General features: G+C 38.2%; 3 protein-coding genes across 4 annotated transcripts in view; 2 read left to right on the forward strand and 1 right to left on the reverse strand.

The window, feature by feature from the left end:
- The window catches only part of rnmt (RNA (guanine-7-) methyltransferase), a 210,518-nt gene that overhangs the window by 57,378 nt on the left and 125,437 nt on the right, over positions 1–27,703 (forward strand). The gene's annotated exons all lie outside the window — the stretch shown is intronic.
- On the reverse strand, positions 6,475–15,045 carry ftr56 (finTRIM family, member 56). The gene is given in 9 exon segments (XM_051873111.1): positions 6,475–7,062; positions 7,187–7,226; positions 7,324–7,400; positions 11,058–11,114; positions 11,194–11,344; positions 13,002–13,100; positions 13,102–13,236; positions 14,152–14,247; positions 14,374–15,045. Coding segments are annotated over 8 exon segments (1,227 nt in total). The 5' UTR covers positions 14,947–15,045; the 3' UTR covers positions 6,475–7,062; position 7,187.
- Positions 16,548–25,806, forward strand: seh1l (SEH1-like (S. cerevisiae)). Of its 2 annotated transcripts, none has more exons than XM_051873109.1 (9): positions 16,548–16,860; positions 18,345–18,395; positions 18,938–19,084; positions 20,373–20,584; positions 20,679–20,777; positions 20,866–21,006; positions 21,399–21,556; positions 22,223–22,370; positions 25,040–25,806. In XM_051873109.1, the coding sequence occupies exons 1-9, from the start codon at positions 16,750–16,752 to the stop codon at positions 25,221–25,223; spliced, it is 1,251 nt and encodes a 416-aa protein (XP_051729069.1). In that variant the 5' UTR covers positions 16,548–16,749; the 3' UTR covers positions 25,224–25,806. The 2 variants fall into 2 exon arrangements, with proteins under 2 accessions (XP_051729069.1, XP_051729070.1); XM_051873110.1 differs by lacking the exon at positions 25,040–25,806 and adding an exon at positions 22,701–23,907 and having other exon boundaries at positions 16,551–16,860.

Raw genomic sequence — 27,703 nt, forward strand, 5'->3', positions numbered from 1 at the left:
ATGATTATATTCTTAAAGACGAACACAATCGGAGACCGGAAGCTAGTTACTGAAATGTATAGCCTACAATTTTAAATATGGATATATTTTTGTAACAAAAATGCATCGCTTAGCTTCAAAAGGCCTTTATTAACCCCCTGGAGCCGTATGGATTATTTTATATATATATTTTTTTTTTTATAATCTATAATTTTCTTGTGCCCTAAAACGAATCGTGCAGACCAAACCGTAAGTGCTAGAGACTTGAAACCTGGCCAGATAATAGTCCTCAATTCGGGGAGAACCTCACAAGAGATGACCCCAATCGGCCAATAGAGGGCGCTACAGCGACCAAAAGTTCAAAATCGCACATACAGTAACTCATAGACCGTTTGTTGTAGACTCAAGTGTCACTGTAATCCTTGGCTCAAAACAAACAAAATGTATATCTACGATTTCATTTCCGCCTGGGAAAATTTTCCGCAATTTTGAATTTTGTCCAAAACCTACTTTTGCGAACTAGTCCTAGGTTTTTCACCTGATCAGAACCAAACCAGTGCAGAAATGTTCTCTGGAGTCTGAATATCAATAATTATCAAAAAAAAAAAGTTTAAATTTTGATTCACGGTCGCTAGGGATCGCTAAAAATCTCTGTAATGGGAGGAGCCACTTTTACTAAAATGGCCATAACTCAAGAACGAAATGAGATTGCACCAAACTCGGTACACATATGTAGGGGCTCAATCTTTGTTTACGATTAAAAAAATTGAGCTGATTGGACTCTAGGTGGCACTATAACTTGAAAAAAACATGAAAACAGCTGCAACTATGCAAACGTTAGTCCGATCGACTTGAAATTTGGCATGCAGTGTCTTGGTCCAAAGGGGCATGATAGTCTATGAGGACACTGGCGTATCTCAAAAAACATGGCCGCCATCGGCCAATGAAATTTGAGCACCTATTAGACAAGGTTAACTGAGGCCGATTGGAACAAAACTCGGTGGGCATGTTCGACTCATGGCCTAGAGGTCTGTAAGAATTTTGAAAGAAATCGGCCACAAGTTGGTGTAACGAGTAATCTCTAACTCGTTACTCGCTAACGAGTAATCACGTGGGGTTTCACAGATCCACACCATATGCATATCATTTGATAGAGCTCCTCATGCTGAACAACTTTGCCTTAAGAACCAATGCTGTCAATCAAATCGTTCATTAATTATTCGCAAATATGTGAAACACCTACTTTTGCGAACTAGTCCTAGGTTTTCCGCCCGATCGGAACGAAACCAGTGCAGGACAATTCTCTGGACTCTCTAGATCAATAATTATAAAAAAAAAACTCAGAACTTCACGAAAATAGGTGAGCACATGCAGCATATGACTCTAAAGAAGCACGCCAATTTTTGTGTAGATTGGACCATAGGTGGCGCTATAACTGTTAAAAACCTTTAAAAAACATATGTTTTTAATGGTTTTAGCTAAAATGTATATAACTGTGGGTGTGGTCGACTTATTTTCACGGGAATCACATCTTTAGACTCCTGAAACCTTGCCGAGCGATACCAGACTTGCCAGGTTTCGGCTTATGGTTTGTGCAACGTTGTGATTTAGCGCTTAAAAAACTTTTGCGAATATCTTTGAAACCATTAGTCTGATCGAGCATAAGGAAACCAGCATAGGAAACACGGAACCTAAGTTGGTTTACTGTATTGTCAAGCCCAAATGTCAAAATTTTGATAGGAAGTGGCAAAAAAATCCAATCAAAGTCTCTCATGGGTCATTTTTTATGCTCTCATATAAATAAATGAGATATTTTCACCAAATTTGACACACATTTGTATGGACACGCTCTGAGGACACCCCAAAAAAAATGGTGGAGATTGGGCAATAGGTGGCGCTATAACTGTCAAAAAACCTTTAAAAAATTATATTATATTATATCATATTTTTCCTTAGTAAATTGCCTGAAACTGTCATTTGGTGCCACCAGAATGCCGATCCTGGATGCCGACGAGGGGTGGCTTAATCCAAGGAGGAGGCCTCCAGGGCGGTGCAGGCGATGCAGACGGCTCAGGGGCCCATGGTGGCGCAGGCGGCTCAGAGGCCCATGGTGGTGCAGGTGGCTCAGGGGCCCATGGCGGTGCAGGCGGCTCAGGAGACTGAAGGTCATGATAGAGCTGAGCTTAGGAGCTGAAGCGGGCTTATGGGCTGATAGGAACTCTAAGGCGAGTTCCTGGGCTGGAGTCACAGTGTGTGGCCCAGAGCCAGGTGTGCTAGAGCCAGTATGGGCACTGCAATGATCTCTGGGATTGGAGTGAGTACTGGGCTGAGTTCTGGGACTGGGATGAGCACAGGGACTGGAGCAGGCTCAGGGACAGGAGCGGACCCAGGAGTGGACTCAGGGGCTGGAGCCGACACTAGAGCGGACTCAGGGGCTGGAGCCGACACTGGAGCGGACTCAGGGGCTGGAGCCAACACTAGAGTGGACTCAAGGACTGGAGCCATCTCTGGGCTCTGGACGAGGAAGGGGGTCATTTCTGGATCCTGGACGTGGAAAACCCAATATAGAAACAGACATGAACAGAACAGATCAAACTCAAACCGTGACAGATTCATAGATACAGTAATTTGTATAGGTACATTGATAATTTATGCAATTGATTAATATAATGTAGTATAATAGTAATTATTGTTATTTACATTTCCCTGGTTCATTTTTTTCTAGTAATGTTATGTAGAGAAAAAATAAATAGATCTTAAGATATTTTAAGATGACAGTAATAATAATAATAATAATAATAATAAAGACAATAAGAAAGAACACTCTGTTCTTCTAAATAGTTGCAGGTGTATATGCACAGTGTTTAAATCCAGATTTAAAGACAAAATACATGACAAAATACATGAACATTACTTTTTTTTAATAAATTAAATGTGATGCTGTTTATTTAATAAACAGCATCATGTCAGATGTTTATCAGTGCAATAGAAATAACACAAGACACACTTGCAATGAAAGAAATCAATAGCATCTATAATTTACAGTTATACAAGTTTTACAAAATATCATAACTTTGTGTTACTGTTTTAACTATATGCCAGGTGTTGGGTGTTTTGCTTGATTTCTGTTCTGTTGTAGGTGATTTAGATGAATAAGTAAATGCTGTCCTTTAGCAGCAGCTCTATAAAAGATTCAACAATTATGTTTATAATAAATTGTAGTACTGATTCATGAATGAATAAAAAAATAGAATATAATATATTACATTCAACTGTGATTTAGTTTAACTCTGAAATACTGTAGTTACATTTGTCACCATTGGTACTCTCTCTACTACCCGGTAGCTAATGGTGCTGTAGCGTACTGCATTTTCATGCACGCAAAAAACTCCGGCTGAGAACACGGAACATGGAAAATTATGCAGATGTGTCTTGCAAACTGCTAATGACAGGTTAGCTACAAATAGCAAGGCTAATAACTGACTGAAACATCCTATGGTGTGACAGATAATGTCCACCGGTGTGACGCCAGTACTGTCACACCGGAGGGCAAAAACGTCACACAAGAGGACAAGGTCTCTTTAAGAAGCATTTTAAATAATTAAATTAGAGGTGGGAGGGAGAGGACAGAGAAGTAGAGAGAAAATTAACAGGGATCCACACAGAAGGGAAAAGAGAACGACGCAAAGTAAAAAAAATCGAAATGATGCCTTAAAAAGAGCAGCAATATACTTTAAAAACACGGTTGATGAAGTAACAAAATGAAATGTTATTTCTTCTTTAACAAAGAAATGAATTACATTAAAAAAGATTTTGGGGTATTAAAGTTTCAAAGACATTTGCTCTGTCAAGGAGTCACCATTCATTTTGTTGATTAAAAAAAAAAATAATAATAAAAAGTTGGTATTGTTTGTATCAAAATTAAATTTTCTTTATTCTTTGACACATTCAAGATTAAAAAAAAAAAAACTTTAATGTAATACCTCTCACTCTCTTTATTGCAATAACTACCATTTCTGTCCTTTAGTGTGACAATGTCCTATGGTATGACACACATAAAAGAACCGCAGGTTTGTCTTTATCTCAAAATATCTTAAAAGAACAGCTGAGTATTGCAGTAGGGGAGGTATAATCATCACTTATCTTCAAATAGTATAATTTTCAGCAGTTTTGAAAGGATGACAGCAAAGTTTGTCTCGTATTTATTGAAAATGTCCAGCAAGTCATGGGGAAAAAATAATGTTTTTCTTAATTTCATATTAAATAATAGCACCATATGAAAATAAGTGTCTAAAAATGAAGATAAATCTCTCTCATGCTATTTGTATATTATTAAGAGTTATTTTCTTAATTTTTGCTGTCACACCACAGGACACATTTACGGTACAGTTCAGTAAAAATGTAAAAAAAAAAAAAATAAAAAAAAAAAAACAGTGAAAGAACTGATAAACTTAGTGACCCCTCATATTTTCTCAAACATCAGACTTCACACAACAAAAATATATGTATTTTTTCATTAAAAATTGTGTTTTACAAAAAAAGCATTTTTTACTGCCTATTTGTCAACTACCCAAGTTGTGTTCATAGGTGAAATTGTGTTGTGGACTATTATTTTGAAGAGGAAGTCTGAACTGTAGCTGTGTTGGGTTCTGACGTAACATGTGTGAAAACGGAAGTGAATGAATAAACAAGATGGATGAAGTTTGCTACTCCTGTCTCGTCTGCTTTATTGTTTAATAACTCCCGACAGATATCACACTGTTGTATTATGTTTTTATTTACAAAGAAGTTTAGATCTTTAATATTCGTCATTAAATAGACAACAAAAAATAATTATGCACTTATCTGTATTGGCCAATATTTTAATATTGACGCATACCTTATCTAAATCTTATATTTTTCAGCAATAATCACAAAACGATATTTAATAATACTCTCACCTTTAATTCATTTTATATAATGTACACCGATGAGCCATTACATTATGACCACCTGCCTAATAACCTGTAGGACCTTCTTTAGCCCATAAAAAAACGAGGCATTGATTCAACGAGGTCGCAATAGGCCTCCTGGGGTATCTGGTACCATAATATTAACAGTAGGTCCTCCTGTCCCCGTACATTGCAGGGTGGTTGTAATGTAGCGCAAACTCACTTTTCCAAATCAAACCACAAATGTTCGATTGGGTTCATGTCAGGTGAATTTGGAGGGCATTAACAGAAATTCACCATCATGTTCCTTGAACCACTCCTTGATGATTCTGGCAGTGTGGCATTGCACATGAAAATGTTGCCATGAATGGGTACACTTAGTCTGCAACGATGTTCAGATACCTGACAGCTGTCAGGGATTGTGCTGTCCGCCCAACAATGCATCCAGGTACCATAGCCTCTGTTGGTAATCAGCGTATCTGCGCTCAGCCATTGACTTGATGCACCAGGAATCTTGATTCCTCAGACCAGGCCACTTTCTTCCAATCATCCACGGTCCAATCTCGATGATCTTTGGCCCATTTCATGAGTTGTTGGCGATGGCGTGCGGTTAGTATGGGGACCCTGCTGGGTTGTCGGCTACGCAAGCCCTTACGCAGTAGGCTGTGATGAACTGTGTGCTGTGACACATTGCCCTGGTCAGCACTGTTGTAGCTGCTGGTGATTTGTCGCACTGTGGCCCTGCGTTCGCTGTAAATAATGTGCGACAGTCTCTGCTCCCTTCTGGCATCAATGAGCTGCTGACGACACAGGGCCGGACGACGGCTTGTCAATTGGCCATCCGTGCACCACTTTTGACATACTTACATCGGTACACGAACAACCCATAAGGCATGCCGTTTCTGAGATCGAAGTTCCGAGGCACAGTGCCATCACAATTTGTCCTTTATCAAACTCAGATAAATCAGCAGCCTTTCCCATTCTGACACCGAACACTCTACTGACCAAAAGTCGATCCTCAGGTGGTATATATACAGCTCTGTGCCACCGTTCGGTTGCCAGGCGCGCTCATTGCTCTAGGCTTAGGGTGGTCATAATGGAATGGCTCATCAGTGTATATTGTAGTGTTGTACAGGTGATGGAGTATAAATAATAAAGAGTTCATGGATTTTGGAAGTATGAAGAGTTTTGACAATGTAACTTCAGTTTTGACCAATGCATGTTAGCAATCAAGAAAAAACGTAATCAGATGTTACTTCAACAAGTGTTTGTTGTTAAGCAGTGGCATTCTTGTTAGACCCTGCTCACTATATTATTTGCAGAATCCCTGAGTCATCTATATTTCTATATTATATATTGATATATCATAATGTTTCACTAATCCTAACCTGCAATATCCATCCATCCATTTATCCAACCACTTGTTTTATGTAGAGTCCCAGGGATATTGGAACCTATTCCAGTGTCTCGGTGTAAAGGCAGGGAAACACTCTTGGACTGATGGCCAGTCCATCACAGGGCTAAAATTGCAAAAATTAAATGTAAAATTAAATAATACAAACACTTTTTTATTAATTTCATCTTACTTTATTTAACATTTTGTGTCTGACATGTAATTCAATTCCATTTGCAAATGACTTTAATTTAGTTAAACATTACTTCAGTGATTTATTCAAGGTTCAAACACGAATAATTGAACAATCAGATTCCTTGAGTGAACAAAACAAGAAAATTGGTTTAACACTTTTGGTTTAACTGTAACAGATGTCAAAGACTCTTGTTCTTATGTTGTTGGAAATAAAAAACAAAATGTATCTATGACTTAAAATCTGATACATAATTTTTAATCTTCTTAACCTGCATTATCAATAATTATCAAAAAGACCATTTGTAAATTCAGCGTCAAATTATTTATTTTTTTTACTATAAAACTATATAAAATACAATAAGCTATTTTCATATTTACCAGAAAGTGCAACATGTAAGCTGGTCTGGCTTTTAAACCATGTGCACTTGTTTTTTTCTAAAAGTAAAAATTTGGTGCTGTTTTGAAAATAGGTTTACCAGCTTAAAGACTTGCTCTTCTTTCAGCCCAACATCAATCTTTCCTGGCCTGCTGTCATATTCTGGGGTGATCTGGGTGCATCTCTCTCTGGAAACCAACAGACATATTCTGTGTAAATTAATGGAATGTATCAATTTAACAGCAATTATTAAAGCATCGTATTTTGTCATATTTCATAGTGTCAATTTTTGAGAGAAATTGAGTACTGTACCTCAAAGATCTTCCATGCTCATCAACATATCTTTGAATTTCTGCAATAAATTCAATAACCATTTTAAAGCACTGCATTTTTATATCATATTTCACGGTGTGTTCATGTATTTTCCAAAGTAAATTAGTCGCCATTACTTGAAAATCAGCTGCTCTGTTGAGCTCCACCTCTCTCTGTTGAGCTTGAAATCTTGGATTTCTCGCAGCCTTCCAATCTTTAATGATATAAATAATAATATTATAAAATTATATGCAATAAAACACACACACGCTATCACCTAACCCAAACCATACTCCTAAACCTACCCATCACAGAAACATGTGCAAAACACTACATTTAAATAAAAACCTCTTTTGGTTGAGATAAAACTAGTGAGGACCAGTCAATGTCCTCACTAGTGGGTTGTGAAAGTATATCACAATATAAGTGAGGACATTTGGTCCTCACAAGTATAGTCAAAACAAGTACACACACACACACACACACACACACATACATATATGTGGTTTACGTGGATTCTTCATAGGCGTAATTGTTTCTATTCTGTACAAACTGAACTAACCCCCACCCCTAAACCTAACACAGAAAACTTTTAGCATTTTTCAAATAAAAAAAATGTTTAGTATATTTTAAGCCATTTGGTTTACAAGGACTCTTCCTGTTTATGTTGTTATTATATGTCATTATACACATTTGTGTCCTTATAAACCATATATACAGGAACGAACACACACACACACACACACACACACACGTAACATGTTTAGTATATTGTTAAGCCATTTGGTTACAAGGACTCTTCCTGTTTATGTTGTCATTATAATGCCTATAATGCCTGATGAGTTTGGAGAACACCTGAAGAGATCAGAGACCATTCCTCCATACAGAATCTCTCCAGATCCTTCAAATTCCAGAGTCCATGTTGATACAATCTCTTCTTCAGTTTTCTATAGGATTCAGGTCAGGGGACTGGAATGGCCATGGAAGAACCTTGATTTTGTGCTCGGTGACATATTTTTGTGTTGATTTTGATGTTTGTTTCAGATCATTGTCCTGATGGAAGATCCAATTGACAATTATACAATTTCTAGCAGAAGCTGTCAAGTTTAGATTTGTTGGTATTTGATAAAATCTATGATGCCATGTATCTGAATAAGATGTCCAGGACATCCTGCAGAAAAATAGGCCCAGAACACTGAAGATCCAGCAGTATATTTAATTGTACTGTGTGCACCAAACCAATCTTGTGGGTTTGCTGCCATAAAGTTCTTTTTTTACTTTTATCTGACCATAGAACCTGTTGCCGTTTGAAGTTCCAGTAGTGTCTGACACCTGAATATTTCTGGATTTTGTTTTGGATGAGAGCAGAGGATTTTTCTTGAAACCCTCCCAAACAACTGTGGGTGCTGTTTGGTATATATATATTTTTTAATTTCATTTTTAATTTTTTGGAGGCTTTCTAACCTCAAGACTCAACTATTTTCTGCAATTCTCCAAATGTGATCCTTGGAGAGTCTTTGGCCACTCAAACTCTCCTCTAAGACAATATAGATATGTGTCCTCTTCCATGCAGATTCATAACATTTCCTGCTGATCGGAACCCGATGGTGGTAATTGAAATTTTCAATGCGTTGGCTATTTTCTTACAACCACTTTCAATTTTTTGAAGCTCAACAATCTTTTGCTGCACATCAGAACTATATTCTTTTGACTTATTTTGATGGATGATTAAGGGAATTTGGCCTTTGTATTTGGTCTTTTCATGTTTTATGTTCATGCTACAAAATTTTAAATATAAAGGAGAATATACTTCAGATTCAGACCTTCAGACTTTACTCATAAGAACTGTAGGGGTACCTGCCACGAAGGCCATCCCAGAGGTGCCCACTCTCCCAGACAAGGCCGCAGAGGCCGTCCCAGAGCCGCCCACTCTCCCAGACATGACCACGGAGGCCATACCAGAGCCGGCCGCTCCCCCAGACATGGACACATAGGCCGTCCCAGAGCCACCTTTGCTCCCTGCCCTGCTAGCTCCGCCTAAGCTCCCTGCTCCACCCTGGCCCTCTGCCAGGACTCCAGATCCACTGGAGCTTGCCTGGTCTGTCCCTCTGGAACCTACCACGAAGGCCATCCCAGAGGTGCCCACTCTCCCAACATGGCCACAGAGGCCGTCCCAGAGCCGACCTTGCTCCCTGCCCTGCTAGCTCTGCCTAAGCTCCCTGCTCCACCCTGGCCCTCTGCCAGGACTCCAGATCTATTGGAGCTTGCCTGGTCTGTCCCTCTGGTACCACCCTGGCCCTCTGCCAAGACTCCAGATCCGCCGGAGCCCCCCTGGTCTGTCCCTCTGGCTCCACCCTAGCCCTCTGCAAGGACTTCAGATCCGCTGGAGCCCACCTGGTCTGTCCCTCCAGCTCCGCTTTGGCCCTCAGCTAGGACTCCAGACCCACACGAGCCTCCTTGGCTCAACCCTCCCGTCCCTCCCTGGACTTCTGCACAGAGTTCCTGACCTTTCTGGGCTGTCCCACCGGCACTTGCTTCCCTCCCTCCCCTCCTTGTCCCTGTAACTTGACCCCTCCCACTGTCTTATGTTGTCATGTTGATGTGTTGTGTTCGTTGTAGTGTCAGGGTTCTGCCACTTCAGTCTGTTTATTCTTGGTTTGGTGACAGCTCTGACAATACTATCGTCTTGTCATGGTGAGCATGCGGTTCCAAGTTTGCTTTGTTTAGTGTGAGCACATGGTTTATCATGTCTGTTTCTTTGTGCCATGTGCTCTCCCATTGTCTTGACTCTGACCATCTTGTTATCTGATTATTGGTTAATTTGCCCCACCTGTCCTCTCTTGTTACCTGCCTTGTTTGCTCACTATTTATTCTCCTTGTGTTTTCAGTCCTGTGTCAGTTCGTTGTCTGATGTACCGTTTGTGTCCAGTCCTTTCTTGTTCAGATGCCGGTCTTGTTTTTGTTTTGTTTGTTTTGTTTTATTTTTTATTAATAAAAGCCCATTGTTTCTGCATCCTTGAGTCCTCGCCTCATCCCTTCACCCAACCCTGACACAGACAGGCAGGTAGCGTTGTCCTGGCATCTGCCCAATTCCAAACTCGCACATCAGACTGCCAAACAGGGGAGCATGATTTGTCACTCCACAGAACACAATTCTACTGCACCAGAGTCCAGTGACATGCTTTAACCACTCCATTCAACACTTGGCATTTTACTGATGTGAGGCTTGTATGTATCTTGTATGCAGTCTTTAGCTACTGAATCAGCAGAGCATTGGCGACTTTTACGCACCATGCACCTCAACACTCTGTGACTTTATGTGGTCTTCTGCTTCATGGCAGAGTTGCTGCTGTTCCTAAATGTTTCTTCCACTTTCCAATAATACCACTTCCAGTAATATTTAGCAGGGATGACATTTCAGGAACTGACTTTTGCAAAGGTGGCATCCTGTGACAGTACCACACTTGAATTCACTGAGCTCTTCAAAACAACCACAGTTTCCCCCCCCCACAAATGTTTGTAAATGCAGACTGTATGGGTAGGAGCTTGATTTTATACACCTGTGGCGATAGGTCTAATTGAACACCTGAATTCAATAATTTTGAGGTGTACTTTTGTCCATGTAGTGTATATTCCTGATTAATATTGACATGATTTTTGGGTAATTGACCATCCAGACTTGGATCATTATATAGAACTTTATAATATGGCTTCTCTGTAAAGAAAAATTGCTGAATTTGTTAAATTTCAGATGGGGTATACTCATTTATGCTGTGTACCATGTTTACAATTTAAAACACTGAATAATTAAACCATCATTTGTGATGTGTTAATTTAGTTTGGGGAGTAAATGGGTCTCCCCGTCACTTACCTCTTAAATTCTTCATTCTCTCTGCTACAATTGATTTTTCTGTCTTCGTCCTCTCTGCTACAATTGATATATGAATTCAGTAATCACTTTTGTGCACTGTATTGTTTTTACATCACATTTCAGTATATTTAAATACCTCTGCCAGATATTTTTTCAATCTCCACTCTGCAGAAATACTCCAGTTTTTGTCTCAGTTGAGAGACAGATTTTCCTACATCATTGTAATAACTGACAGTGATGCTGGGAACGTCTGGAGATTCAGGAGGGACAGGGAGAGTTGGAAAACTCTGCACAGACACAAAGACAAACAACCGGTATAAAAAAAGATAAAAATAAATTTAGGATTAACAGAAACAGAAAATACTTCATATATATATATATATATATATATCAGGGCTGTACATTAACTTTTTTTGCACATAGCACTGGTGCTACAGAGGTTGAAAGCACTGTAGCACAGGTCACACAATTGTAGCACAAGTATAAAACAGTGTTACCATCTCTGAAAACAACCACAAGTAGTGCAGTTCATCACTTAAACAGGCATGTGACTGATAAAGGACATTATGTTCTATACAGGGTACACAAAATACAAACCTTAACAAGACATGTATTCAGAGAAACATTTTCGTAATATGCCAAAAATGGCAGACTGCAGGAGCATAACTCTTGCTTTTAAGTAAATATTGTTTATATAGCCCATTATCAATAATCACAATCCAAACACAATATATCCATTTTGGTTGGGCACTTGAAAATACCACTTCATTTTTCTATAAATCATTAGAAAGGTCTAATATTTTATCATAAAATATTAAATTATTATGATAAAAATCTTTGACTGTAGTTTCTTAATTTTTGTCAGGAAATCTTATTCATCCTCTGAGAGAAAATGATTAACTATTATAAACTATTAAAAAATGTATTATTTTTCCCTTTTTTAATACCCAAATAAAAAAAGAAAGTCCACAAGTGAGACTCATAGGCCCTGTCCCAACTGGCACACTTTATATGGTCTTGTGGACTTACGATGGCTGCCGAGTGCACGTGTCCATTACACCCATGAGACCATAGGGTGTCCCATTTGTCATTTTAGGCTTCAGAAGGGTGCTTGCGAGCACCCCTTTGCGGTCAATATACGCGCCCTCGATGCACACTTTTGCCGAGCCCGCACTGTAGCGAGCTCCACAGCAGACTTCTTCCCGACAGTCAAAGTGGCATTATGTCACGGAAGTGCGGACTGGTAGGAAGACCGCAAGTGTTTAGGGTGCAATTTGGGACAGCGCCATAGAAGTCATAAAACTTATGACGTTCCAGGAAATCGCTTATATGGATAAACACCACAGCTATCCCCTGTAGTAGAATGAAACAGATTTGACTACTGAAATGAAGACAATAAACATACGATTGCTACCATATACAGTTTATCTGTGTTCTTCTAGACATCTCAGGTATTTTCATATTTGTAATGCAATGATAATGTGCCTTTATCACTAAAATATAATACTATAAAATAACAGCATTTCAGCCTCATTCTATGATATGAAGCCACATCAGATCACAAAAGGAAGTTAGTTCAAACACTTGACTGATGCTATGAAGTGAGTTTGGAGTAAATATATGTCATTAAATGATCTCTTTCGTTGGACAACAGGTTTGTAAACGCAAGTTTGGAAAGATGTTTGGCGCGTGCTGCTTTTTCAAATGCTATAATGTTATAAGTGACTCAACCTCGCAGCACTTATAGAGATGGAGCAGCATTTACTGCAAACCAATCGATCCACTCTGTTCATAGTGTGCTTCACCATGAAACATGCTGTGCATATATTTAATTAAAACCTTGCGATTTCATAATCACACTAAGCCAAATCACAATTTGGACATTATGTCGCACTGTACAGCCCTGTTAGTACTCTGTAATGAAAAGACTAAAGACTTTTCTACCTGGAGAAAATGGATATGATCTGGTGTTTGTGAAAGCTGCTCCAACTCAGCACCTGTCCTCCTCAGTTGACAAATCTCCTGTTCCAGTTGCTTCAAGAGTTCCTTCAGCTCGACTCACTGCAGTCTTTTCTCGATCTCTGATCATCTGTGAGACCTCAGCGCGTCTTCTTTCAATGGAGTGGATGAGCTCAGTAAAGATCCTCTCACTGTCCCGCACTGCTGTCTGTGCAGATCGCTGTAGGACACACATTATAATCAGCTCTTTCTGTTGCTCACAGCCTCACAGTCTGCTGTGCGTCAGTAGGACTGGGTAAATCACCCTCACTGACTGACTGCAGAAGAGTCTTAAAGGGTTAGTTCACCCAAAAGTGAAAATAATGTCATTTATTACTCACCCTCATGCCATTCCACACCCGTAAGACCTTCGTTAATCTTCGGAATGCAAATTAAGATATTTTTGTTGAAATCCGATGGCTCAGTGAGGCCTGCATAGCCAGCAATGACACTTCCTTTCTCAAGATCCATTAATGTACTAAAACATGTTTAAATCAGTTCATGTGAGTACAGTGGTTCAATATTAATATTATAAAGCGACGAGAATATTTTTGGTGCACCAAAAAAACAAAATAATGACTTATATCATGATGGCCGATTTCAAAACACTGCTTCAGGAAGCTTCGGAGCGTTATGAATCAGCGTGTTGAATCAGACTACATAAAGTCACGTGATTTCAGCAGTTTGGCGGTTTGACACGCGATTCGAATCACAACGCTCCAAAGCTTCATGAAGCAGTGTTTTGAAATCGGCCATCACTATATAAGTATATAAGTCGTTTTTTTGGCGCACCAAAAATATTCTCGTCGCTTTATAATATTAATATTAAATTACTGTACTCACATGAACTGATTTAAATATGTTTTAGTACATTAATGGATTTTGAGAGAGGAAATGTCACTGCTGGCTATGCAGGCCTCACTGAGCCATCGGATTTCAACAAAAATATCTTAATTTGTGTTCCAAAGATGAACGAAGGACTTACGGGTGTGGAATTAATGACATTATTTTCATTTTTTGGTGATCTAACCCTTTAACTGAGTCTAAAACCAGTGCTGAAACCAGTGAGTCTGAAACAGTTCTTCTCCAAACTCACCTTGTGATCCTCCACAGCATCTTTTAGCTCCTGAAGCTTCTTCTCTCTCACCTGGATTTGCTGCTGGAATTTTCTCTGTGTCTCACCAACGTGTTTCTGTAGGATATCATAAAAACAGTACATCACAAAAATATGAGTGAAACTGAAAGCACAAAATGTTTTTGAGCATTTGTTTTCATCTCAGAGATCTGAATAATCATGCCAGTGTCTTTCAGTCTATACCTGTTTCTCAGTCCTCTCTGCTGCAGTTGATACAGTGTCATGGTTTTTGTGTTCATCCACCATACACAGCATACAGATACACTGATGGTCAGTACGGCAGTAAATTTCTAGAAGCTTTTCATGTTTACGGCAAATCATCTTCTGAAGCTGTCCAGTTGCGTCCATCAAGTTGTGTCTCTTTCCTCTGAAGAGATTTTCATGTTGTTCAAGGTGATTTTGACAGTAAGAGTTCAGACACACCAGACAGGACTTGATAGCTTTGTATTTTCTTCCAGTGCAGACGTCACACTCCACATCTCCAGCTCCAGCAGGAACAGAAGTTTGGAGTTCAGTCATGTTCAGTTGTTCCACCACTTCAGCCAGCAGGGTGTTTTTATTTATATCAGGTCTTAGACTGAAGGTCTGTCTGCACTCAGGGCAGCTGTAGACTTTTCTCCGATCCTCTTGATTCCAGTAGCATGTAATGCAGCTCATACAGTAACTGTGTCCACAGGGAATGGTCACTGGATCCTTCAGTAGATCCAGACACACTGGACAGCTGAACTGCTCCTGAGAAACCCTAGCTTCAGCCATTTCACTGCACGCACATAAAGAGACAAAACGCAGCTGGATAGTCACAGCACTAAAGATTCGTTTTCCTCGAAATGGAGAGTTAATGTAATTTCCTGCTTCCGTGTTTTAGAGATATGAGCAAAACATTCTTAATACAATTGGTCCACTAGATGGCAGTCTTGTAAAGAAATAGAGATGTATAAGTGGTGTGTGAGCTTGAGAGAAATGTTGCAGTTAATTGTGTGAAATATGTGACCAATGGACTAATTTGATAAAGGATATTTAATGTTGTGTAATATGTCCTTTTTTCACTAAGCTAAAGAAAACACTTACATCTCTATGATAAGTGGAAATTCTGTGGATACTAAAAAATTAAAGGGCTAGTTCACCTAAAAATGAAAATAATGTCATTTATTACTCACCCTCATGTTGTTCCACAACCGTAAGACCTTCGTTCATCTTCGGAACGCAAATTAAGATATTTTTGTTGAAAACCGATGGCTCAGTGAGGCTTGCATAGCCAGCAATGACATTTCCTCTCTCAAGATCCATTAATGTACTAAAAACATATTTAAATCAGTTCATGTGAGTACAGTGGTTCAATATTAATATTATAAAGCGACGAGAATATTTTAGGTGCGCCAAAAAAACAAAAAACAAAATAACGACTTAGTGATGGCTGATTTCAAAACACTGCTTCAGGAAGCTTCGGAGCGTTATGAATCAGCGTGTCGAATCAGGAGTGCCAAAGTCACGTGATTTCAGCAGTTTGGCGGTTTGACACGAGATCCGAATCATGAGTCGACACAAAAGATTCATAACGCTCCGAAGCTTAATGAAGCAGTGTTTTGAAATCGGCCACCACTATATAAGTCATTATTTTGTTTTTTTGGCGCACCAAAAATATTCTCGTCGCTTTATAATATTAATATTGAACCACTGTACTCACATGAGCTGATTTAAATATGTTTTTAGTACATTAATGGATCTTGAGAGAGGAAATGTCATTGCTGGCTATGCAGGCCTCACTGAGCCATCGGATTTCAACAAAAATATCTTAATTTGCGTTCCGAAGATTAACGAAGGACTTACGAGTGTGGAACGGCATGAGGGTGAGTAATAATGACATTATTTTCATTTTTGGGTGAACTAACCCTTTTTTAAGATTAATTTGGTAGCATAAAGTGTCTAATATTTTGGTTTACCTAAATAAATAATTCATAAAATGTGGTATAATTTACTATAATTACATTTCTAAATACAAAAAAGAACCATTCTATTTTGCTCGGATAATTTTTGACTTTTTAATATGTAAAGTATAAATATATAAAATATTTTAATGTAGGCTACATCTTAAACGTAGGCCTAAAAATATAAAAATAAATCATACATTTAAAATGTAATCTTGAGCTGAACATGTCGATTTATATTTATATTTAAGATTAAGAATAATTTAATATATTTATGCATTTAATATATCAAAACATTAGATTCTTGTTTTGTTAAATGTTGTATAATTTTGTCTCTTGTTCATAGTCCATTTGGTAGTTTGCAAATAGCGATGACGTTTTGTGGGCGGAGCCAGTTCTTTTTGAATCGTTAATAGTGGTAGCAGTAACTCCTCTAGTGCAGCAGGTGGCAGTAATCGGCTTTCAGATGTTTTCATTTGCAGTAAAGCAGCGAGCAACGATTTCGAGTAAAAAAACATTTCACCGGTAGAGTTAGAATTTCTGCTGAAGTTTGACCAAGCGCCTATCTGCTGTTTTATTTACAATTTGTTTGAGATATTTTCTTGGTGGCGTCAAGAAATAGTTTTACTAGAAGATGTTCGTGGCGAAGAGCATCGCAGCGGATCATAAAGATCTGATTCACGATGTTTCTTATGACTTTCATGGTCGCAGGATGGCGACCTGCTCCAGTGATCAAAGCGTCAAGGCAAGAAAACACTTTTTTGTGTGATCAGTTAAACTGGAAAGGACTTTATAGAGACTTTGTCCAGACTTGTATTGAGCTGCCTATCTAGAAGATACTACACGTGCCTGTGATATCCAAAAATGCGGTCGAGGCGGGCAGCTCACTAGGTTTTGATACACTGCCAGATATTTAATTGTGCAGAAACTCTGGTTGTAAGTGCTTGAATGGACTTTTCTGCAGCTGTGCATCAGTTTGGGAATAATATCCCGTGTTATGAGTCTCCAGAGTATACTTTATGAGAGAGAATAGGTTAGATGCTATGAAATTAGATGTTTGGTCAGTGTATTAAATGATTGATTGATAGATAGAATTGGAGACGAATATGTGTCTGTTATGCTGCCTTCATATGCTCTCGGAATGATCGTAAATACGATTTTCCTAGGTAAAAATTGCACATGAACGCCCTCCCATTTCGAAACTTGAATGCGATAAGCTCGTAATCACGATTTAATCAAATTTCCGATAGCACGTGAAGGCAGCATTAACCCCCATCACGCTGTATGTAATTCAGTTGTAAAATATGGTCCAAAATGGTAAATTTGGCTTCCTGACCATTTTTTAATTTTCCTTTTTTTTTTTTTTTTTTGAGTGATCACCTCTGTTTAGGTGATACCAACCACTGTTTTTTAATCAGTTTAAAGTCACAATGAAATCAAAATAAAAATGTCTTATTTTTATGTAATATTGCAGTATTTATTATAAATGATCTATCCGCGCACATCGTTATTTTTTTTTTTTTTTTTTTTTTTAAATTCGTATGTCCTCTTAATCTTTAATCAAAATAACATCCCTTTCCTCTTGCAACATCTCATCACTTATGATGTTTTTACTGGTGTGAGGGTGGGACAACCTGTCACTCACTCACGTGGCATCACAGCAATAGCAAACCACAATGATCCAATCAAATCCGGTGGAAAAAAATCAAGCCCCGCCCTACATTTGTTCTTATTTGATAAGCTGTTTCACTCAGATATACATCACAATAGGGAATAAAAAGCTATTGCAACTTCCATTTCATGCGGACTTTAACCATGACCGCCATCTTTGTGTCCTGGCCCACAACAAATTTTGGTTTATACAGATGTTTATGGAAACCTCAGTAATATCTCAGCTCAACAAACAATTTCTTGTTCCTTAGACTTAAAATTTGACTTCAAATGTAATGATCAAGGACTCTCAAAGTTTAGCATTAAATAAAGTGAAAATAAAAAGAAACAGATGGTATTGCGATACTAATACATGGGTAAACACAAAAATTAGGAAAATTAAAAATGGTCAAGCAGCCTCTATTGCATCACATGAGATGGATTGACAGATTTAAAGCTTGGGGATTCAACTGATAGCAGCTTCAGATAGGAGCTAAGGTTGAGGTTGGTTCTTTAGCTTATGTGCATACTTGTTTTCCATATTGTTGACAAACGTTTGGCTTTTGTGAACTGTTCTAGGTTTGGGACAAAGGTGATGATGGAGAGTGGCGCTGCACTGCTAGTTGGAAGGTATGAGTTTTTTTTTCTTATGTGCTTAGGGTGTAAATCTCCATGTAACCTTTATAGCTGACTTTAGTTTACATCCTCATTCATACGGTTTATTGGTTAAAAAGTTGGGATACTATTAGATGCATATTCATTTTAGTACTTTTTTATTTTGTCTAACAAAAATATTACAGTTAAAATTTGTGTACCTCTAATATAAAAAAATAGCACACAGACGACTGGTTTCACAGACGAGGCTTAAGCTAGTCCCAGACTAAAATGCATGTTTGAGCTGTTTTAACTGAAAGAAACTTGCACTGACATATTTTAAAATATTAATTATAATGATAATATATTATATTATAATATATTATAATGATTTTTTCCAAGGAACATTTATAAAAGCTACATAAATGTCCTAATTGAACTAAGGCCTAATCCTGACTTAATCTAAGCCCTGACTGTGTAATCATGCCTAAATGTGAAAAAAATTATTTAATTTGACACATTATTTGAGGAATCCTGGAATGGTTTTAATGGTTCTTCTGACTGTCTGTCTGTTGTAGACCCATAGTGGTTCTGTTTGGAGGGTGACATGGGCGCATCCTGAGTTCGGTCAAGTGTTGGCATCTTGTTCGTTTGACCGCACTGCGGCTGTATGGGAGGAGATAGTCGGCGAATCCAATGACAAACAGCGTGGTCAGAGTCACTGGGTATGTAAAATTTTTATTAAATTTAAGAAATATTATTATTATTATTATTATTATTACTTTGAGAAGTACATTCGACAGTACAAGTAGTAATACTTGTAATATATTTCTGTCATAATTTCTGAAATGCTGGTTAAATGACTCTCAGAGCAGCTGTGGAGATGAAGTTCATGTCCTCATCTAGTGAGACGGCAGATGCTGAAAACAAACAAGCATCATGCATGCCATGCTTGAGTATATGTGGTAGACAAACTGTGCCACTCATGCCAGGGATGCGCTTGACCTGGAAATATCTGACTGTCAGTAATTAATTTATACATCACTAACAAGTGGCAGAAAGAATGAGATGAAAATAAAAATAATAAGCTCTATAAAATAAACCCTAGTATAAAAAGAAGTACCTTCCATAACTTCAAATCAAGACATGATCAACATAGCGTAAAAGCTTAATAAACAAACAAACTGTGCCACTCATTCACACAGAGAGACACAGAACATGCCGACATGCTGCAATAGCAGTCTTTTTGCACTTTAATCTTCACAGACGCTAGTCTGTCATATCGCTATTTGATTAAGTCTACAGCCCTACTTTAGATTTAGTCATCCAAAATTTTCCAAATTCTGTGACATTCCGTGTTATACATTAAATTAATTTTTTTTGGACTGGATTCTCCTATTACACCCGTCACAGGCCCTTACTACTTGGTTTTCCTGTTGCTCAAAGAGTAGAGCATGGTGCTAGTGTAACCCCCCCCCCCGTTCGAACCACCCGCTCTAAGCGGGACTCGAACCTGGGTCCGCTGGCATGGGAGTCGGGTGCTCTAGGCCGCAGTCTCTAGCATCAGTCACTAGAGCTCCTCTTGAGATCAGGGGAGTGAGGTTTACATGCACAGCTCTTACCGGCCTATGTCCATTACACTCACTCCCCTAAACTTCACTCCCCTAAACCTCACTCCCATCCGGGTCACGGCACCAATGTAACCCCTCCTGTTCGAACCATCCGCTCTAAGTAGGGCTCGAACCCGGGTTCCCTGGCATGGGAGTCGGGTGCTCTAACAAGGACGTTACACTAGCAATGGGTTTGATTCCCAGGGAATGCATGACAAGTATAGTATAAGTGAAGAGTATATTGATTGCAGAATTGCTTTGGATACAGTTTCTGCCAAATGTAAATATGTGGTTTTGAAGGTAATGTGAATTTTCTGAAAAGATGTTGGTAACCAGTCAGGTTTTTGTGCAAACCTGAAGCAGTGTCATAGATCTTCTATTGATTTCTTATGTGCTTCTCCAGATCAAGAGAACCACACTGGTGGACAGTCGGACATCAGTGACCGATGTGAAGTTTGCACCAAAGCACATGGGCTTGATGTTGACCACCTGCTCTGCAGACGGTGTGGTGCGCATCTATGAGGCCCCTGATGTGATGAACCTCAGCCAGTGGTCACTGCAGCACGAGATCTCCTGCAAGCTCTCCTGCTCCTGCATCTCCTGGAACCCCTCCAGGTCTGAACGCCATCTATACACACTTACCCACACAATCAAATATGATATGAAAGAAATATTCTTGATTGTCACAACTGTTTGTTCTGCCTTTTAGCTCTCGAGCTCATCCTCCAATGATAGCTGTGGGCAGTGACGACAGCAATGTCACATACAGTGGCAAAGTGCAAATCTATGAGTATAATGAAAATACAAGGTATATGAGTTTCACTTCATGCATCAGTTCTTTCATTTCTGTTTTTCTATTATAAGCATGTTTCTAATCGGTTTATGTTGACCTTTAGGAAGTATGCCAAAGCAGAGACGTTGATGACTGTGACTGACCCAGTACATGACATCGCCTTTGCCCCTAATCTGGGGAGATCCTTCCATGTGCTGGCGATAGCGACCAAAGACGTCCGCATTTTCAAACTCATACCATTGAGGTAAATAGGATATCATGCTCAGTAGTAAAAAAAGCTAAGCAGTCAAATTGGTCATCTTAAGGCTGGAATACACTACATGACTTTTGCTCAGATTTTTGCCCCGATTTGCAGTTTGGACAAGTCGACAGTAGTTACCTACTAATCCTTTAAGTCATCTGGTGAAATTTCCTGTATCTTTTCTTATCACATTTATTTTTACAATGCCTTAATAAGCACCATTCACAATAGCAATGTGCTAACATCTGCTTAAGTTAGAACTTTTAAGCCACTATCTGGCAGTGCCCTACAGTAGCTTCATTGTGCTGAGTTTTACATGGTTAAACACCACTCACATTTTCCTCTGACTGTAAGAATCTAGTTGGTGCGGTCGGTTCATGTTGTGTGTCTGACAGGAGAGAGAGTGCCAACAGCTCTGGTCCTACTAAGTTTGAGGTGCAGGTGATGGCCCAGTTTGACAGTCACAACTCTCAGGTGTGGCGCGTGAGCTGGAATATCACCAGCACTCTCCTGGCCTCCTCTGGAGATGATGGCTGTGTGCGACTCTGGAAAGGTCAGCTGTCAACTCAGTCTACTTCCTGCTACTTTCCGCTAACGTAGACATCAGTGTTTATATCCGAATTATAAACTTTTTTTCACAGTACTTCTGTGATTAATTTGAATATTTTTAAAACCGAAATAATGATACTGTGTGGTTGAAAAGACTGTTTGTAAAGCTGTTTCATCCCTATACATGACAGCTGCTCACTCTGGGTCAGAGACAGTGATCTGAATGTTTTGGTGTGTTTTTTTTTTTTTTTTTTTGGTCAGAAGTTTAATAGACTAAATATCATTGAGATCTGAATCGAGATTGTTTTTTTTTTTTTAAACAATTAATCGTGCTGTTCTACTTTAAAGTCGGCATAAAATGAAAATTACCCCTATTTTCTAAATACCTGTTATATGTTGTCAATTTCTGTGAATGATTTATCCGTGCATTTTTTTTAAACATTTTTTTTTTTAACCTCAAATATAATAACTTGATCTTCCGATGAAAATGCCGGACTGCATAAACCCAGCCCCTTTAAACTTTAACCTCTAAAACTACTTTTAATTTCTGCTGATAGTAAAGCTGCTCAGGTGGGGAAAAATAATATGAACTAATAATATCCCAGCCTGATATGTTTAATGAGATGCATCACATAATGTTGCTGTGAATTCTGGTTTGTCTTGTCTGCAGCTAATTATATGGACAACTGGAAGTGCACAGGGATCCTGAGAGGAGACGGGAGCCCAGTGAATGGCTCTTCTGGACACACTGCTGCTCTGAGCACTGTGGGTACCCCGGGAGCTGCTCAGATGGTTGTTGGGGCGGCTTCTGCTGGCAGGTATGTGGTGGTGCTCTGATGTAGAGATGAGCAGTATGACCCTCGATATAGTTATTTTTGCTTGAAACGGTTAACATTAAATTACAATATGAAAATGGATAGAATTTTGGTAAATATTAATCACAAATGAATAGGTCTGGCATATTATTAGATTTTTTTTTTTTTTTAATAAAGGTACAAAAACCACTGCTTCACATTACTTAAAAAGAGTTCTGATATTAAAGGCATTTTTATATTATTATATTAAATACATTTGTAAATGCATTTGACTACATTTGCATGTTTTCAAGTTTGTGGTTTATACTTAATTAAATGTCTTATTTTTAACAGAAAAAAAGCTCAGCTGATGCCAGGCTAATGGCATAACATGCTGATTGGCTGCTTGCTGCATGCACATGCACAGGATTGGACCGAGACCTCATTGACCCCTCCTCTGCACAGTGTGACACCTGTACACACTTCTAGCTACTAATCTTGACAGAAACGTGTGCTGACGGCACGATTTGTTGTGTGGCTGTTAAAGGAACTGCGCTTGTGTGTTCTGTTCAGTGGCACTTACCTGATATTGAGCATTTTTTGTATTATTGAACAAATTACACTAAACATGATTCCATCAATATTGACATTCTTATTAATCGTTGTGATGTGATGCATTATTAATTATTTATTTTAATACTTATGTTTAGGTCATTTTCAAGTTTCAAAGTATAATTGTCTGCACCCATCTGTATTGACTATATCCGTTTACTGTTATAGTTGCTTTTAAAGGAACAGATAACTCAAAATTCTGTCATTGTTTACTTGCCTTCATATCGTTCCAGAACTTTTACAACTGAGTTTCTTCTGTGACGCACAAAAGGAAACATTCTAAAAACACTCAATTAAAAAAAATAATAATACTAATTTGCACTTAGAACATAATGAAGGTAAGTAAATGGACTTCAGGCTTCCAAAAGAACACTACACGTGTTTGTGCTGAATGCTGCTCACCATGTATTCTGTGGTGTGGACTGTAGAGGGAGACACTGTGTCATAAAGCCCAGTTTTGCTCAAATTTTGTTATGTCTTCAAATATGCCCTTGGAATTACTAACACATTACATTTAATTTGTCAAACTAACTGTGCTATAGTATTTCAGTAACTATTCTAGGATGTGGGCACAGACTGTTCTAAAACAAGCAACTTTTTGCAGCACTAAGCTTAGTATTCAATGATGAAACATTTGACCTGCTAAACAATATCTATTTCCATTAATAAACCATCATCAAAAGTTTGTGTCAGTTCAGGATTTTGGTGCATGAATAAATGAAAAGCTGGTATCTGATCATTAACGTTATATATTGGCAATATCCATCTTGAGATGCTAGTTCCCCTTCATGACATTCTTTATAGTGCTGCCACTTGAATTGGGAATTCAAAAAGAGAAATCTGAAGTGGTTCTAGAGACTAATGCAACTTTTTGTTTGTTTGTTGTAAAATAAAGATTGGTTTTCAGTTTTGATTTATGTAATAAAAACCTCTCTGAGGTTTCTCTGAATTGTGTGGTCCTTATTCAAAGAAACCTTATAAGAGGAACATGTTGGTCTGAAAAGACAATTTAAAAGAAATTAAATATCTTAATAAAAAGTTTCTGAAATGTCTCTGTGAACAAAATCCTGATTCAGTCCCACTCAGATGACATGACCCCTATATATTTAAAGCACAGGCTTGTTACACAAATCACAGTGTTGACTGCAGGTTGGAACATTCAATCCTGCAGTTTTTCCTATTAAAAGTTACTGAAGTTTTTTTCCTTTATTTTCTGTAACTTTATTTTAAGGTGACGTAGTTACACATTACTACGTGTACTTACTAAAGTAATAACAGTAAATTATGCATAATTACAAGTAACTAACCCTAAACCTAACCTTAACTATATAGTAAGTACATGTGGTTATATTAATATTACTCAGTACTTATTTGAGTAAGTACAATGTAACTACATCACCTTAAAATAAAGTGTAACCTTATTTTCTAGTTTAGCAGCAACTGAAAACCATATTTTATTCCCATATCGGTAGTCATATACTTAGAGGCAACTTAATTTAGGCTAAATTTGTTTTAAATATATTTTTAATGTGATAAATTTTGTCTTTTTAATTAAAATATTTATTACAAAATTACAGTTTGTAGAGTAGCAATTGCAAATTTTGGTGGGTACAAATAATGTCCCAATATTTGGTTGATGAAATTATAAAAATGATAAACCATATAAAATCATGTGGAATAAAATTGCTCTGGTAGTTAAAAAAAAAAAAAAAAGTTTCTGGTTTTATTTTGTCTTGCCCTATAGGTTTCCGTTATAAAAGCATGTCTGTAAACATTAGTGTAGTTTTTAAGCTGAAGGACAAGCTAAAATGATCTTTTGTGGTAATTAACATCATGTCTCAGATGCTGTTGATAAAACCTTCATTGCATTGAAACAGGAACATTTCTTTAACTCTCCTCCTTAGAATGCTATCTTGTGTGATGCGTACCTGTTCCCTCTTCGTTCATCATTATTCACGTTTCTTTCTTTGTTTTTCCTCAATGTCCATTTTTACATCTCTCTCTTGTGCTTGTGTGTCTGTGTTGTGGGTGTTTCTCTTTTCTGTTGCTTGACGGGCTTCGCCCCCATTCTGTACTTATAGGTACTTCTTCCCTCATTTGGACTCCCCCAGAACTGGATCTCGACTGGCCCACCTCCTGCCTCCTCCATCTCTCGTCGAGCAAATGAATGAGCCTGATCCCACCCACGCAACTCAGCTACGTCATCGACACATGGTGAACTCCAACAATCAACCCACTGACATTTTCCTTGTAAATGATCAATAATGTCTTTATGTCCAGATCATATTTCCCTCCTCCCAAAAATAAAGTGTGTGTGTGTATGTATATATATATATATATATATATATATATATATATATATATACACACACACAACAACTAGGACATAAATGGAGCAAATTTTACAGACGTGGGATGTTACTCCACTCTTCCACCAAGACACTTGCAAGTTCTCAAACACGTCTGGGATTACATATTGTTTGGCTCTAAAAGGATGATCAGCTATCCATCCTCTCTCTTCCTGTAGCACTGTCTTAGGTGTCTTACATTGCGGACATTGCAGTTTATTGCTCTGGTCACATCTACAGTCCTCCTGCAGCAGGTCTATGGCATGTTCACACAGGTGATTAGGGACCCTGAGCATCTTTCTTCTGGTGTTTTTCGGAGTCAATAGAAAGGTCTCTTTAGTGTCCAAAGTTATTGTAACTGTGACCTTAATTGTCTACTGCCTGTAAACTGTAGTGGACTCTTCCACAGGTGCATGTGCAGTAACATTGTTTGAACCCTTTCCAGTAATGCTCTGTAAAGCTTATTTGGACAAAATTATATTTAAAATGGGTGTTTCTTTTTTTGCTGAGTGAGTTTATATATACACTACTACTACTACTACTACTAATAATAATGTGTTTATTTTTTATAGCGCCTTTCAAGAACCCAAGGTCACTTCACAAAATTAATACAATCAATAGACAATAATACAATCAATTGACAAACAAAATATAACAGATAGTCAGAAGGGAACATTCAGAAGAGCAGAAGCTGACAACAAATAACTACAGATAATTAACATGAGAGGTCAAGCAATCAGATGATAAACATCACTTAGCCTATATCAAGAGAGTGGTCGTGTAACATACAAACAGGGGAAAAAGAAGGGAGACAGAGAAACAGGAAGGAAAGAGAATTATTTACTGAGCAAAGTGAATAGATGAGTTTTAAGTTGAGACTTAAAAGTCTGAAGAGAGGAGGTAGCACGAAGATTATGGGGCAGCTTATTCCATAGCTTAGGGCCTATAATACTGAAAGCCCTACCACCCACAGTAGAGAGTTTAAACTTGGGCAAGACAAGCAAGTTATCATTGCTAGATCTGAGAGTCCGGGCAGGAACATAAGGTTGCACCATTTGACCATTTTGTACCATTTGAAGGCGTTTAATTGCTTTGGCAGGTAGGCTGCTATATAAGGAGTTACAATAGTCCAATCCAGAGGTTATAAAAGCATGGATAACAGTTTCGGCATCTCTAGAATTAAGTGAGGGACGTATACAAACAATGTTTCGCAATTGGTAAAAGCATGATTTAACAATCTGACCAATATGTGAATCAAAACATAGCGTAGAGTCGAACAATACTCCCAGATTCCGCACAGTTGTTGATGGCCTAATCTGGACACCATTGATATCAATAAAAATGTTGTGCTGGGAAAAGCTCTGTGATTTAGGGCCAACCAGCAGGATTTCAGTTTTATCAGCATTAAGTTGTAAAAAGTTATCAGACATCCAGGTTTTAAGTTCCTGATATGATATATATATACACACACGCACACACATACATAGTCATGTGAAAAAAATTAGGACACCCCATTAAATATTCAGTTCTTTATTAAGAAATGTCAACATATCAATTTCTGATCGTTTTAAATTCTACCTGTAGATGGTGATGTAATTGCATGTAAACAACAACAACAAATAAATCACCTTGTTTTCACTTATTAAACAAAAGAAATCAATAAAAATGTGTATTTCAACTGAGGAAAAAGTTAGGACACCCTATGCCTTAATAGCTAGTGTTTCCCACTTTGTCTGAAATAACCTCAATGAGACGTTTCTTGTAGCCATCTACCAGTCTCTGACATCGACTGGAAGAAAGTTTCCCCCACTCCAATGCAGAATTCTTTGAGGGGGTTCTTACATGCACAGTCTGTTTCAAATCACCCCACAGCATCTCATAATGATTGAGATCTGGGCTTTGACTTGACCATTCCAGAACTCTCCTTTTATTTATTTATTTTTACTTTTCAGCCATTCCTTGGTGGATTTACTGGTACATTTTTGGTCATTGTCATGTTTCAAGGTCCAGTTCTGCTTCAGCTTCAATTTTTTGACAAATGGTCTCACATGTTCCTCAAGCACCTTCTGATACAATGTAGAATTCATAGTGGATTCTATGATGGTGAGCTAGCCAGGTCCTGCTGCAGCAAAGCATCCTCAAACCACGACAATTCCACCGCCGTGCTTCACAGCTGGTATGAGGTTCTTTTGCTGGAATGCTGTATTTGGTTTACGCTAAACATGCATTCTCTGTTATAATTCAAGTAATTCAATTATAATTCAATTTTAGACTCATTCATCCAAAGCACATTATTCCAGAAGTCCTGGCATTTGTCTATGTGTTCTTTGGCATACTCCAGTCTTGCACACCTCCCATGAAAATTAAAGTTGTGTAGTCTCTTTCTGATTGTAGATG

Source organism: Ctenopharyngodon idella, chromosome 19 (genome assembly GCF_019924925.1).
Source record: "Ctenopharyngodon idella isolate HZGC_01 chromosome 19, HZGC01, whole genome shotgun sequence".
NCBI lineage: Eukaryota > Metazoa > Chordata > Actinopteri > Cypriniformes > Xenocyprididae > Ctenopharyngodon > Ctenopharyngodon idella.

What these genes read in the sequence shown, in the direction of transcription:
- seh1l (XM_051873109.1), top strand. Translation starts at nt 16,750, where the DNA reads ATGTTCGTGGCGAAGAGCATCGCAGCGGATCATAAAGATCTGATTCAC. An exon ending in GAGTATAATGAAAATACAAG is followed by an intron (nt 20,778 to 20,865) that starts GTATATGAGTTT and finishes GTTGACCTTTAG; the next exon opens with GAAGTATGCCAAAGCAGAGA. An exon ending in GGGGCGGCTTCTGCTGGCAG is followed by an intron (nt 22,371 to 25,039) that starts GTATGTGGTGGT and finishes CTGTACTTATAG; the next exon opens with GTACTTCTTCCCTCATTTGG.